Below are 14,998 nucleotides of genomic sequence, written 5' to 3'. Positions count from 1 at the left end.
AGTGACATTCCATACCTGTCTATGTATAACACAGTTCACTTTGTTCCTCTCTTTGTAACGACACATCCTTAAAACAGAAAACAACCCATGAAGAATCTAAGTAACCATGTCTTTTTATCCTTTCCTCTCAATTGAACACACATGACCTTGGGCTGTGTTGTCAAATTGATTTTCAAATGGTTAATTTCCAACTGATTAGAATCCTTGAGCCATCCTGTTTCACTCAGTGTATTGATCTATCAGTCATTTCACTATGACAGTCTATAGATTAAAAGCTGCTTAGAGTATATAAGAACTATGAAAGCTAAGGAATAAAAATGAATTTATTTGGTCTAAACAAAATGTTGTGTTACGTGCTAACAATTATAATATATAGAAAAAAAGATGCTATGCCATTTCAACTGGTCTAATGAGTTGTTTCTTTGTCGTACTAAAATCAGGTACTCAAAGCTACAAAACACCACGTACCCAAACAGCACTGCAGAGAGCAAATCCAAACTGTTTTGATTTAATTCTAAGTAATATGCTTTATTTTGCTTTTAAACCGTAAATACTAAATGCTAGGCTAATGATTTTATTTAAAAGTTAACTTGTAACTGCACTGTCTCCACCAACAAGATTTGTTTTTGTAGGCCACCAAGAGGAGTTATTGTATGGATTGTTGTTTGAAGGTATGTTTGCTGTTCTATCCATAACAACCTGTGAGCTGCAGCAATTTGTGTTCGAATGATCTGTGATTACATTTAGGTTTTATGAGAAAAGTGGAGCCTAATGTTCTGTGGTTTCCACCACAGGTATGACCTGATCTTCAGATGAAGGGCCAGAGCTCAGAAACTCAAATGCTCGTTGGCTCTGTGATACTAACTGCATAATAGGAGCCAGCAGGACCTCGGTGGCTGAGGAACGGCGGCGGATCATATCGGTAGTGGGCACAGCCAGTGTACCAAGTTCTGGAGGGCCCAAGAGCTGGGAATCTAGCTTCAAACTGCCTTTCCTGCCATTTGCTGGGATTGGGGTAGGAGTCGGGGAGAGAGCTGGGCTGGTTGGAAGTCCGCTAGCAGACCCGCGAGGGGAACGGGCATAAAGGCTTCTGCGGCGACGTGGACGACCATCCATGGCTTTGAGGAATAGACTGTTTGCAGAGGCGCGGCTGGAGGGACTCTCAGGAAGTTCATCTGGAGTTGGATTGTTTGCTGCGTCGAGATCAGACACCTGTTTCATCTTAGAGAAAAGAGAGGAAAAGTCATAACCCAAAACTCTGATACTTTCGATTATTTTAAAATTTTTATTGAACATTTAGGCTTATTGGAAAAGGCACTTTTAGTGCCTCTCACTGAAAATATCATTCCACCTTCACTAAACCCTAAATTAAAGGATTCGTTTACTTTCAGATGAAAATTAGCCCAAGATTTACTCGCCCTCAAGCCATCCTAGGTGTATATGACTTTCTTCTTTCTGATGTACACAACCAGAGAAATATTAATAAATATCCTGACGCTTACGCTACGTCCTATGCCTTCCCTATTCAACTGTCGGAAAAAGTGTAACTGACACGACGCTAGTTTACACTTTCTTCGTAACTTGAATATGGAAGGCTGTCTGGCGGAATCTAGATATTTTACTTCATAACTTGTTAAATATGGATTTTTTTTTTTACACAAACGCATCGCTTCGCTTCAGAAGGCCTTTATCCCCCCCACCCCCCCAGCTGTGTGGACTACACATTTATGATGGATGGATGTGGATGGACACACTTCCTTCAGTTCATACTCATGACCCATGTTTACTGCCTTTATATAATATAATCCTTAAACCTGACCGATAGTGTTAACAAAAGTGCACTTGCTGAACAACCATGCCATTTAACTTACTTCTACACGTCTTTGAGCTGCTTTATCATAACTTGTTTCACAGAGCAAAGGTTTTGACATAGTATTTTGCAAGAAACTACATAATAAGTCTTTATATATATCTGCCCCTGCAATCATAATTTGTGTGAAAAGGAATAAAAGTAGTTGGTGTTTTACTGCCACTAGCGGCCATTTAATGTATAGGTACTTTTTTTTTTGGAGTTTTGGTGAAAATGTAGTCGGTAGGAGCATGTTTTAGTTATTATTATTAATAATCATTGAATTAATAAGAGATTATTCTGATGCCTGCCAACAGCCCCAAAATTACTATATTTTTGTGAAATACTTTATTTAAAAAAGTGTATTTATGCTGACTTTGTTAAAAATTAAAATGCAATTTTATATTGCATCAAACCAATTTAAATCTGCAACCGAATAGAAGTGTTTTTAGACCACAACAGTTCTTACATGCAATTCAATTTTAATTAAGGCCTGAAAACATTATGTACCTGATCTTAAATTGGATACTGTGTAAAAAATAAAAATAAAAAAAAACAATTTGAAAAGAAGCACAGTAACATAGAGAGAAAATAAACCAGGCAAGGGACTTATTCATGGACCAGCACAGTCTATGATTAAACACAGATTTACTCATTTAGTTTTTATGGGAACATAGAGTGACATATTTAGCTTTGTTCATCCTATCAACTCTAAACAGATGTGTTTGGCCAAGAAACATAATAAGAAAATTATGTTCAGGCAATTATTCTGCCTTTGGATTTGCTTCATAACTGGATTCTAGAGTGTTCTTTAACATTAGAATACATACACTTATATGTTTTATTAACAGAATTTGGAGCTGTTTCTAGACTGTTGCTCCTGTGTATGTGTGTGTTCTCACCAGGTCATAGAGTGGGGTGGTGTTGATGAGCAGTTGTATGAGAATCTGTCCCAGGTCCAGTAGGTCATTCATGATAGTGCGTACCTGGGTAGGTAGAGCCAGTATCTGTTGTACAGGGGGCAAAACCTTCAGTGCCTGTATACCTGATGTGAGCTGAGCTACAAGCAGAGAACGCAGCTCCTCCACACGATGCACCCGAGTCGTGTAAAATGACAGAAGCAGCTGCATCAGGGACTCCACCATCTGCATCAACTGCATTAGACCCACCTGAGCATGACACATAAAAGACAATACCTAATCAGTCAACCAATGACAATGATACACCTGGAAATTACACCATTGGGCATTAAAAGAGAATGTGGCAGACAACTGGTCATATGGGCTGAGGAATACGCAGAACTTTAATTCAGTCACGTTTTTTATTGCTGAACCTAGTGGCCTGGAAATGGGGCCTAACAGTTTGATCAAGTGGCAGTAATGCCTCTATTCACACACCAACATACTGCCTGCGGGAACGTGAATGGGTTTTTGTGTGATACACTCCCCCTGCACTGTTCAAATAAATCAACAAACAACAGAAACTGCAATTGCTATGAAAACTGGTATTGTCAGCCACAGTTGGGGTCAATTAAACATTATCAGACTAACAAAGCAACAGTCCTACACTCTTTTAGATCCTAAAAGATTTCATCTCATCATATCCTATTTCTAAATGTCCATTTTTTTGTTTTTCTATTCTTTTTGTCTCATTTCATTTGGCCTTATTTAACTCTTCCCATGGCCACTCAATCGTAGTGCCACTCAATTATTTTAACAGTAATAAAAACAGAAAGACTTACAGTTTAGTATTTTTGTAGAAGTGCTGTTTAGTTTGTGAACAAGTCAGTTTTGAACAAATCATTAAAGTGAATGAATCTTCTGAGTGAACAAATTATTCTTAGAATATTTTTTTCCTCGTTTCTTCACAAAGCTTGTTTATGAAGAAAGGAGAAAGTATCTGCTGACTGACTAAACAAAGAGGGCATGTCATTCATTCAGTTTGTCAAGTGAATCAATCCTGTTCACAACAAGAATGGAAAGAATTATGAATGTGTAAAAATAATTGATGAATATATACTTAAATTGATGTAAGGACATTTTTGAAACATTTTTTTCCCTTGTTTTTTCCTCTTTTTTTTTTTTTCTTTTATAGTTTGACAAAAATGACTAGCAGTTGACATCATAGATGAAAAGAAAACTAGTATAGTAAATTTGTAGACATGCTAATTAATAAAGATGATGCAGCTTGTCATAAACAACTGATGAATTGGTTAAGTAGATGATTCAGTGACTCACTGATTCAGATACTCACTTGTTGCTACTGGTGTAACAATGTAACATGCAGAAAGGGTCACTAAATGAACCAATGAACAAATCTTTTGGCGAATGGATTCAAAAGATTTGAATCACTAATATTAATTAAAACCACTAGAGTATAATTTAGTTTGTCTGGCAGTGTTTGTTCAGCTAAACGCATTTAAAACTTGGCAAAACTAAAAACTGTCACAGTTCCCTTGTTTCCCCCTGCACTCCCTATATAATGGACTCACTCCCTTCACTCCTTGTCTGTTCTTAATGTTGTTTAAATACGTGTATGTGGTTATTCTCCTTCATTGTCATTAAATACCCATCATTTTGGATCTCCGTGTCCACATCATCTCTTTACACCATAACAAATACGTTTGAACCAGATGTGACAGATAAATTCTATATACAAGTTGATGTGAACAATAAAAAGATTTTGAACTGGGGAATCGTACTGAAGTCTGGTTTATTATCAAGGGCTGTCCACACAGCTTGTCATGCCACAAGCAGCCAACCTCTCACATGGAGCTTCATCTGCTGCCAGACAACGTGAGTGTGAGTACACAGTGCAAAAGAACAGGGCCAGTCTGGCAAACGCAGTCAGAAACTGTCCTGCTTTGACAGTAGGACCCTCCTACTATTGGTGGTTCATTTAGGTGAAAAATAAAGTGGGTCAGCCAAATTTTGAAGTGTTCTCTATTCCCTTTGTCATTGGGCTGCCACCTCACTGCCGGTCCACTGCACAGCCCGTGACCAACACGTGAATTACTGTAGGAGATTATTCTGCCAAGTCGCACTGTTGTATATGTCTCTGACAGCTCAGCACCACTATCGGTAATACATAGTCTGTCACTCACATTTCTGCAGACCAGGCTCTCTGGGGTGTCTTTTGGATTTCGTTAATGAAGACTCTTTTGAACACGGTGCACTGGGTCTTTCGTGCTCTCAGCCCCAATTACTCTCCACCCTACTGCTGGGAAAACACCGAAGGACCCTGTACAGACAATAGTCCACCTTTGCCCTTTGATCCTCAGCACAGAAACTTGTCAACTCATACAAAACATTTCTGAAATAGGCCATGTGTTTAACAGGTCAGTTGAGGTATGGTGTGTCTGGTGTCTCTATCTGGACATGAGAACAAATTCAATTTTCTAATCAGTCTAACCCTGCAGAACTGAGGTGTACTCTATGCTTCAGAAATGGCACTGGGTAGATTCTTGGGCAATGGGTATGGCAATGTTATTATAAGTAAGAATTTTTTTTTTATTTTTTTTTTAAAGAAATTAAAGAAATGAATACTTTTATTCAGCAAGGATGCATTAAATCAATCAAAATTGGCAGTAAAGACATTTATAATGTTACAAAAGATTAGATTTCAGATAAACACTGTTCTTTTGAACTTTCTATTCATCAAATAATCCTGAAAAAAAATATTGTACACAAATATTTTGTGCAATTGTACACATTAAATGTTTCTTGAGCAGCAGATCAGCATATTAGAATGATTTCTGAAGGATCATGTGACACTGAAGACTGGAGTAATGATGTTGAAATTTCAGCTTTGCCATCACAGGAATAAATAACTTTGTGAAATATATTCAAATAAAAAACAGTTATTTTAAATTGTAATAATATTTCACAATATTACTGTTTTTACTGTATTTTTAATTAAATAAATGTAGCCTTGGTGAGCAGACGAAACTTCTTTTAAAAACATTAAAAATCTTAGTGGTTCCAAACTTTTGGAACTGTATATATAAGCTATAGCAGTATATTTGTTTTCTAATGCAATCTCCTCATCTCCTCATCCTGCGGGTGGGTTAGTGAGTGTTCAAGTCACATGTAGTGACCGCCAAACAGCACGTAGCATTAGATCCCACTGGGTATTCAGCTCAATCATGACCATCCTTTCTCTAAACAAGCACTCCCTTCAAAAACACTGCTGCTGACTTCTTGATTTCAGCCTTGATTTCTAAGAAACAGAAAAAACTGCCTTTCTTTTACACATGCAGAAACATTCCATCATTTATTTTTATAGCCATTTTGACTCACTAAAGGACTCACTAATATATCTGATGATAAAGTCTCTATCTAGCATAAATACTAACTTTACTTTGAGGAAGTGTACAAATGAGTGACTACAACAAAATCTGAGGTAATAAATCTACTCCACTACTAGAAGCATAAATGTAAAATAATACTTTGTAAATAAATTCTGTGTAATCAATTTTGTACAGTGTTGATCGGTATGAAAAATCTCATACGTGATGTTTCAGTTCAAGTTGTAATACAGCTTCTTTCCCCTTCCCCTTCCCCATGTCCTTTTTTGCCTAAATGTGTCCCAGGGGTCATGATTTAGAACAAGTAATTGCTGTGATTTTATTCTATGTGGGTGAGTCTGCAGACTAGACAGGAAGCCCCGAGGGTGGCAGGGCAGCGTGAATGACTGCAGCATGGTGCTGCGGCACGTAGTGTGTCTATTTTAAATTCAAAATAAAGAGAGGACAGGCTATAGTTTGAGTACAATTTGATGAGCCACACCCTGTCGATATCATCCTGTCAGTGTATACTGTTGGGTCTCTCAAATGAGACATGTCTGCATCTATATTTATTTTGTGATTTTATCTTAGCATACCACTCTCCATTACTGACTTGTGGTCTCTTTCAGTGTTATTTTAGTATCATTGAGGTACTATTATAGTATAGTTTTTATTAATAATTTGAATTAGTTTTTATTTTCTGTTTTAATTTTAAAGTTTTAGCATTTTTTAATATGTCTAAATAGTTTTTATTCATTTTTATTTCAGTTTTAGTTATTTCGGTACATTAAGTTAAACTAAATAAGAAAAGTTTCCTTGGCAATTGGCTGAACTAAAATACATTTTCTGAATATTTTAATTTATTTTATTTCAATTAAAGTAATGAAAATTGTTTTATGTATTTAGTTTTAGTTAACTATAATAACCCTGGTCTCTTTCGAAGTCTTTTTTGTTCTTCTGTGTTGGAAAGTCAAATGAAAACATTTAAATTAAAGTACGAAACTTGTTAAATTGGAATATAAATACAATGAGTTTGGTTCCCCATTATCAGTGTGACATATTTCAGAAATTGATACCTACATGAATGTTGAACGAAGCCACTGAGAAGCAGTTAGTTTGGAGGGAGTATTTGAGCCATTCTCAAAGTTCATTATGACTCCATGAACAGAGCTTTTAGTTAAGATAAGGTCAAAGATTTATTGCTGAATTATTTCTGTACATGGGCCTACCGTTTCAGCAGCTGCCCCCAGCATCTGCAAAACGCTGTCCACTCTTTCTCTCAGCTTCATCAGTCTGTGGTACAGCTGAAGGTACAGGCACAACAACAGGCTACGGATACGCGTCCACATCCGAGGCTCTTCTTCTTCATCATCATCGTCCTCATCTTCATAGCTCTGCACTCTTCTCTCCCACTCACTACCTGCAAGATGAGACAAAGTGCAAAGTGCTTGTAATTTCAATACAACCACCAATATTCAGAATTCAACTGAAAGAGGCTCTGTTTAGACTAAAACTGAACTCTGGGCCTAATAAAAAAGCTGATTTAATGAAATATTAAAGGGTTAGTTCACCCAAAACTGAAACTTCTGTCATTTATTACTCACCCTCATGCCGTTCCACACCCGTAAGACCTTCGTTCATCTTCAGAACACTAATTAAGATATTTTAGTTGAAATCTGATGGCTCCGTGAGGCCTTCATAGGGAGAAATGACACTTCCTCTCTCAAGATCCATAAAGGTACTAAAAACATATTTAAATCAGTTCATGTGAGTACAGTGGTTCAATATTAATATTATAAAGCGACGAGAATATTTTTGGTGTGCCAAAAAACAAACAAAATAACGGCTTATTTAGTGATGGCCGATTTCAAAACACTGCTTCATGAAGCATCGGAGCACAGATAAATCAGTGTACGTGTCATTGCTCCCTATGGAGGCCTCACTGAGCCATCGGATTTCAACTAAAATATCTTAATTTGTGTTCTGAAGATGAACGAAGGTCTTACGGGTGTGGAACGGCATGAGGGTAAGTAATAAATGACAGAATTTTCATTTTTGGGTGAACTAACCCTTTAAGAAAGCATCATATTGTGGCATCAAAAAGTTTGACCCCTGTGCTCAGGGACTGGCAAGACAGAAGAACAGTTGCGCCCCCTTGTGGTTAAGTCTTGAAATAAACGTTAAACCTTATCTAAATAGTTATTTAAAGATTATTTCAGATGAAAATGTCAGTGCAGATTCTGTTTGACTCCGTGTCACACTTTCTTACGCAGCGTGGGTGGCAGAGGTAGATAGTACTCCACTGCCGCCTCTGACTGAGTGATGAGCTCATCCAGGCCCGCGGTGATCACACGCCCTGGTGCTGATTCTTGAGCTTCCGCCAGGAGGCGCCAGCTGAGCGCTATCAGTTTATCCCATCTGTTCACGGCTCTGTCCAGCTCATCATTTACTCGAGACTGAGCTCCATCCAGCCTCGAGAAGAAAGCGTCCTTCAGATTAGCAACCACCTGAGGGGAGAAAATGCAGGAGAGGATCGACAGGTATGGGGAAGAAAAAAACAAAAAGAAAAATATACCAAAAACGCACCTACAACAGAAATAGCCACAAACACATACCTAAAGTTACTTTTGGCCTACTTTATCTTAGTTAATTAGCTAAAAAAGTTCATATATATATATATATATATATATATATATATATATATATATATATATATATATATATTACATTAAACCGTTTTCTTTTTTCATATTACGCCGTTTAAAATGCTTTTTCAGTATATATTAGTTATTCATTGAGTTTCACTTTGACCACTGTGTCGTTTCTAAGCTGGAAGGCAGAAAATGAGGGACATTATAGCATGCTTAACGTGGCTTAATTTAAAGACAAACAAAATTTAGTATGCTTTATTAGTTTGGTGTTTACTACAGAAAAGCAGATGAGCCCAGAATATGAACGCAACGCATTTAACACAAGCATTTTCCTCTCATAAAGAAAACACTTAATGGACAGTGACTTAACGTGTAATAAGACGGGTTCTGTTCATATTCTGGGCTCATCTGCTTTGCTGTACATCGTTTCTGTGGGAGGAGAACATTTAACGTGAAATTAAACGCGTTGCGTTCAAATTCTGGGCTATTAGTATGATGTTTACTTACATTACGCCAGCATTACGCCACGTTAAGCTTTTTATAATGTCCCGAAAATGGGACAAAATGGCGCTCCATTTCACATCCGTTTTCCACGCTGGTCAGTATATGCAGATAGTTAATAACACAGCCAGCGTTCACCATTCTAATATGTTTTTAACTGTATAATATAAATTTTAACATCTTCCTCCACTATTTCCCAGTCTCTATTGTACTGTCCGTGACCTAATGTCCCAGAATGCAATGCGTTGCTGACGTCACGTTCCCAGACTATCGGGTGTCGGCCATTTTGTAGTGGTGTCCGAATTCTGAGTGAACGACTTCATTCCCTACAATCGTTCACTACTTTATACCCACAATTCTCTCTGATTTCGAGTGTACATTCCATGTACACTTGCTGAAGCACTATTTCCCAAAATCCAATTTTTTAAAGCTTTTTTAATTAAGCTTTTTTTATTTTATTTATTTATTTATTTATTTATTTTTTATCACTACTTGAATAAAACCTACTAAAATGTAGGGGGCATTATTATATAGATGAATTAAAAAAAATAATAATTAATATTAATTATATTAATACAAATATTATTTTTATTATTAAAATATTATGTAGGCATTAAATCAATTTAATGTGTTTTACTAACAGCAATGTGTTTTAATAATTTGTGGCACTGTTAACTCATTAAACTTTAAAAGATGATAATTTAGTGGATGATTTAAAAAAATCGTTAATCAGGTAACGTTAGCGTATTCAAATCATAACGGTCGCCTGAGGGCGCTCAAAGACCACGTCATCTGTGAGCGTGAGTTTTTAACAACTTTATTAAAAAGGATAAATACATGAAATTATGTACACTTGTTAATGTGTTATTTTTGTTTGCAGTATTTTATAGTATTAAATGATTATGAACACATTAAGCATGACAAAAAAATTATACAATCAATTAAACTACAAAGCTGGCACAGAGGCATGTATGATTACAAAATGAAGTCGTTATCGTTATTAACATTGTTTTATAATGTAAATAACATGTAGGATAAATAGTTTTATCACGTGTCGAGCCGTTTCTGAGATAGATATCTCCGACGCACAGTGTAGGATACGTCAGCGTCCGAATTCACTTTTTTATTTCGTTCACTCCATACAGATATAGTGCACTCAAATGCCATACACTATATAGGGATTAGTGAATGAGTGAACGAGTGAGCGGTTTCGGACACAGCTTTCAGTGTGGAATGTTGGACACTTCGTGCACTCAACTGTCGCAGCTTTAATTACGTAGTGGAGGGGAAGGGAGGATCGGACTCCGTTATTAAATGACAAAATAACCTTATACAATTCACGCACTACATGGATGAGTGCATAGTGAACAAGGACGCAACTTATGAACTTATGTACATTCCACACTTCGTTTTTTCCGTTAATTTAGTGCATCATCCGGGTATTTATTAAAGTGTACTTTTTCTTTTTGGAATACTCGCACTATTTATACTTAAAAACGTCATAGAATAGTGCATAAGTACGCGAATTGGGACACACCTATAGTGTATAAGTGCATAGTGTATAGTGCGTCATTTGGGTACGTCATTGCAACTATAGACAACGCCCAAAATAGCGGAATAGTCGAGATGAGGGGCTACTGGAATAGTCCGCCTTCTAAATAAGAGCCAATCGCAGATTGGTAAAGTCATCGCGTCACTGCAGCGGCCGTTAGAAGCTGTGTCCGAAACCACTCACTCGTTCACTCATTCACTAATCCCTATATAGTGTATGGCATTTGAGTGCACTATATCTGTATGGAGTGAACGAAATGAAGTGAGTGAATTCGGACATTGACGTATACACTGTGTGTCGGAGATATCTGTCTTAGAAACGGCTCGACACACGATAAAACTATTTTATCCTACATGTTATTTACATTATAAATCAATGTTAATAACAATAACAATCATAATGACTTTATTTTGTAATCATACATGCCTCTGTGCCAGCTTTGTAGTTTAATCGATGTATATTTTTTGTCATAATGTGTTCATAATCATTTAATACTATAAAATACTGCAAACAAAAATAAACACATTAACAAGTGTATATAATATCATGTATTTATCCTTTTTAATAAAGTTGTTAAAAACTCACGATCACAGATGACGTGGTCTTTGAGCGCCCTCAGGCGACCGTTATGATTTGAATACGCTACCTATGATTAACGAATTTTTTTAAATCATCCACTAAATTATCATCTTTTAAAGTTTAATGAGTTAACAGTGCCACAAATTATTAAAACACATTGCTGTTAGTAAAAACACATTAAATTGATTTAATGCCTACATAATATTTTAATAATAAAAATAATATTTGTATTCATATAATTTCATTTTTTTTAATTAATCTATATAATAATGTCCCCCTACATTTTTAGTAGGTTTTATTCAAGTAGTGATTAATAAAAAATAAAAAAAAGGTTAAAAAAAATTGGATTTTGGGAAATAGTGCTTCAGCAAGTGTATATCGAAAGTACACTCGAAATCAGAGAGAATTGTGGGTATAAAGTAGTGAACAAATGTAGGGAATGAAGTCGTTCACTCAGAATTCGGACACCACTACAAAATGGCCGACACCTGATATAGTGGACTATATAGTGGATAGGGAGCGGTTTCTTCAGACACAGCTACAGTCAGACTCGTGCCTCCAAAATGAAGCTGAAGAGACGCGCATTTAGGACTGTGCATGCGCATTAGCCTGATCCAACCTGAATAATACTGTTTTTTGTCATGATTCGAGCGTTTGGAAACAGAGACAGTTGTTGTCAGATTTCATTGGTTATTTTAAATATGAAATTTAATCGAAAGCTTGGTGAACAGCTTTGGAGAATTTGATGTTTCCCCATTCAAAGAGATAGGAGCCGCACTTGGATGCCCGAGAGGCATTTCAAAGATGGCCGCTGAGTGAAATTACTTGTTTTAAAGGGACTTTGGTTGCTAACCAACATCTGGTATGCTGTGGTGTGCGTTATAATATCACGTGACAATATCAAATCAAGTTCTGCACATTGTAATCCTTTCTTACAATATCAGTAGACACATTCTGACTGCTGATAGTTGATTATAACCTTCTTCAAATAACCTTTAATCACTCTATTTGATTGTGTAGAACCACAAATGAGAGAACCACAAATCTAAAGTAAAACATAAACCATCAGCATCAGCCTTAAAGGGACAGTTCACCCAAAAATGAAAATTCTGTCATCATTTACTCACCCTCATGTTGTACCAATCTTTGTTCTGCTGTACACAAAGTCAAGTCATCTTCATTTATATAGCGCTTTTCACAATACATATTGTTTCAAAGCAGCTTCACAGTGACAATAGAAAATTATTATCGAGCTAAAGGTGGTTTTTGATTGAATCACTTCCGTTGAAAAAATGTGTTAATTATTACTTTAGGGGGCGCTTAAATGACACCTTTCCTACTGAAAACATACCTTTAATGCATTCTTGCAGTTCATTTACATGTTTAGTCTATAGGTTTGCATGTTTGAGTGTGTATGTGCGCAGAAGCTTGGTCTTTTTAAAAAAGTAATATTTATCAAATTACTTGTCTGGTCTGCATTATACAGAAAAATTAGTTGTGTCTGCGGATCTATGCGAACTGGAATAATTTTTCACCCATCTACTCTAATATCTAAGATATTTGAAAGAATGTTTGTAACCAAACTGATTTTGCCTCCATTGACTACCATAGTATTTTTTCCCCCTACTATGGTAATAAATGGGGGGCAAGATCTGCTTGGTTACTGACATTCTTTAAAATATCTTCCTTTGTGTACAGCAGAACAAAGACATTTATACAGGGTTGGAACAACTTGAAAGTGTGTAAATGATTACAAAATTGTCATTTTTGGGTGAACTATCCGTTTAAAAACTACTCATGCACACAAACAAATAATAATTGTATAACTTGCATAACAGATTCCCTCAGATTAGCAAAGGCTACAAGTACTTACAATATTAAGGTAAAATGGCAAACTTATTACAAACTTATATTACTTAAATACTTTATATTACTTAAACTCAATTAATTTTGTTACTTAAAATAAATGTGTTGGCTTTTACCAGACAGTCAATATATGGTAGCTGCAATATGGAAATTAATGCTCTTGTTTCTCACACTCACCTCATCTGTGGGCTGTTGGAGGATTGGGAAAAACTTCTCAAGTTGCTCCAAACCCACCAGTGCAAAACTGTTCACTGCCTCAACTGCAAAGGCCGACATACAATGAATTCACTTTTATTATCCTTAAAGAATGTTAAATTATGTTCTAGCAGTGTATCTGTTTCTTTTGTCCAATTTTGTCCTTACTATGACCATTTGATTTCCATTGATTTTTCTAGGTTTATGCCATTTCAGTGTTAGAGATACCATATATAAACACTCAAGACTCACTTTCTGTTTCTAGGTTCTGTAGCAGAGGTGCTGCTTGTTGCAGAGCTGCTGTGGATGCACTGCGGACACCCAGCTCTGCTACACCTCCCACAAACCCGAGCAGCGGATAACGACCTTTCACACCCAGGTAGACGGAAGAGGCCTGCTGCAGCGCTGAGCTGATGAAAGGCAGTTTTGCCACACGCTTTAGCACATTCCCCTGTAAAGGCAAGTCAGTGTCTTATTGAACATGGTAATGATGAAATAATTAAACAGTGTAGAGTGACAATGCAAGAAATCTCACCTCACTGTTTCTTGTTTTCGACATATCTGCTTTGCGCTCTTGAGGCAGAACAGAGAACATAAAATATTCAAGTATCCTATTAGAGTTTGTATTTGGAATTATCCTATTTCTTTTTCATCTTTGTGTTTCGTGAAAGTTTAGAGTAGATGGGTGAATTTAGATTTAGACATCAGTGTATTGATACCAAACAGTGGGCATATTCTTCTGACATCTGACAATATCATTCAATTTCAACTACATCAATACTGATCTGTATTCATTAATTTGACCTGCCCATGCCAAGTCAGCTGATGTCACATGACAATACTAGCCTATGTTAGACACCCTCGCTGTGGAAATTTCATTACGCGTTCAAACCACACCGGCCAAAAAATGACTTAGCATTCAAATAGTGAAATGTAGAAAAATACAGGTCTGTCATGCAACATCAGTAATTATTGTGGTCAAATACTGTATGTTTTTTGAAAAATAATTATTTAAAAAATAATGGCCAAATGATAGATTTATAGTATTTTTTATGTATATTTCAGAAACATTCCTGCAGTAAATAATGTTGTGAGATGAAAGAGTTTTAGTGGTTTAGAAGCTGTCATTTGGTCACCGGTGCCTGTGAAATGTCATTTCAGGTAATAGCCCAAGTCCTCTGACCAAAACCAGTGGAATCATCCAAAAACACTGACATATTTAGAAGTCTCTTAAACATATCTTCAGATCAAATGAAATCTACAGATCAAAGGGTTCTTCTGAATGTTATCTCATGGAATAAAATCCAACTGTGTCAAATCTGATCAAAGCCTTCTCACAGGCCTGTTTATAATATCAAACTTTTTGCTTTCAGATTCACTTACTGCACAGAGGGGCCACTCTTATAGATCCTAGTGGAAGTTAGCACTGAACAAGTGCTTACCTGCAAAAAACAAAAAAAAATTAATCTTAGTTAAAAATAACATTCAAGATAATAATCACAATAAAAACATCAATAAAA

At 36.3% G+C, this 14,998-nt stretch overlaps 1 protein-coding gene and 1 long non-coding RNA gene across 2 annotated transcripts; one reads left to right on the top strand and one right to left on the bottom strand.

Annotated features, from left to right (window-relative positions):
- Positions 1-644: 644 nt before the first annotated feature.
- Positions 645-14,042, bottom strand: plin6 (perilipin 6). Its single transcript, XM_067407882.1, has 7 exons — positions 14,014-14,042; positions 13,731-13,929; positions 13,461-13,543; positions 8,404-8,641; positions 7,364-7,554; positions 2,752-3,018; positions 645-1,221 (listed from the first exon to the last, which is right to left on the bottom strand). Exons 1-7 carry the CDS (start codon positions 14,035-14,037, stop codon positions 769-771), a joined length of 1,455 nt encoding a protein of 484 aa, XP_067263983.1. The 5' UTR covers positions 14,038-14,042; the 3' UTR covers positions 645-768.
- LOC137034736 (uncharacterized) lies at positions 8,580-14,988 on the top strand. Its single transcript, XR_010896972.1, has 3 exons — positions 8,580-8,674; positions 13,744-13,937; positions 14,852-14,988. It is a non-coding gene; the product is annotated as an uncharacterized lncRNA (long non-coding RNA).
- Positions 14,989-14,998: the final 10 nt, after the last annotated feature.

This window comes from Chanodichthys erythropterus, chromosome 2 (genome assembly GCF_024489055.1).
Source record: "Chanodichthys erythropterus isolate Z2021 chromosome 2, ASM2448905v1, whole genome shotgun sequence".
Taxonomy (NCBI): domain Eukaryota; kingdom Metazoa; phylum Chordata; class Actinopteri; order Cypriniformes; family Xenocyprididae; genus Chanodichthys; species Chanodichthys erythropterus.
Note: the sequence above shows the minus strand (reverse complement) of the source record. Positions and strands in the feature narration are given on the sequence as shown.

Coding starts and splice junctions, on each gene's coding strand:
- plin6 (XM_067407882.1), bottom strand. CDS start 14,037: ATGTCGAAAACAAGAAACAGTGAG. Junction 7,555..8,403: donor ACCTCTGCCACCCACGCTGC/GTAAGAAAGTGT, acceptor CTCATCTTGCAG/GTAGTGAGTGGGAGAGAAGA. Junction 3,019..7,363: donor TGGGGGCAGCTGCTGAAACG/GTAGGCCCATGT, acceptor TGTCATGCTCAG/GTGGGTCTAATGCAGTTGAT.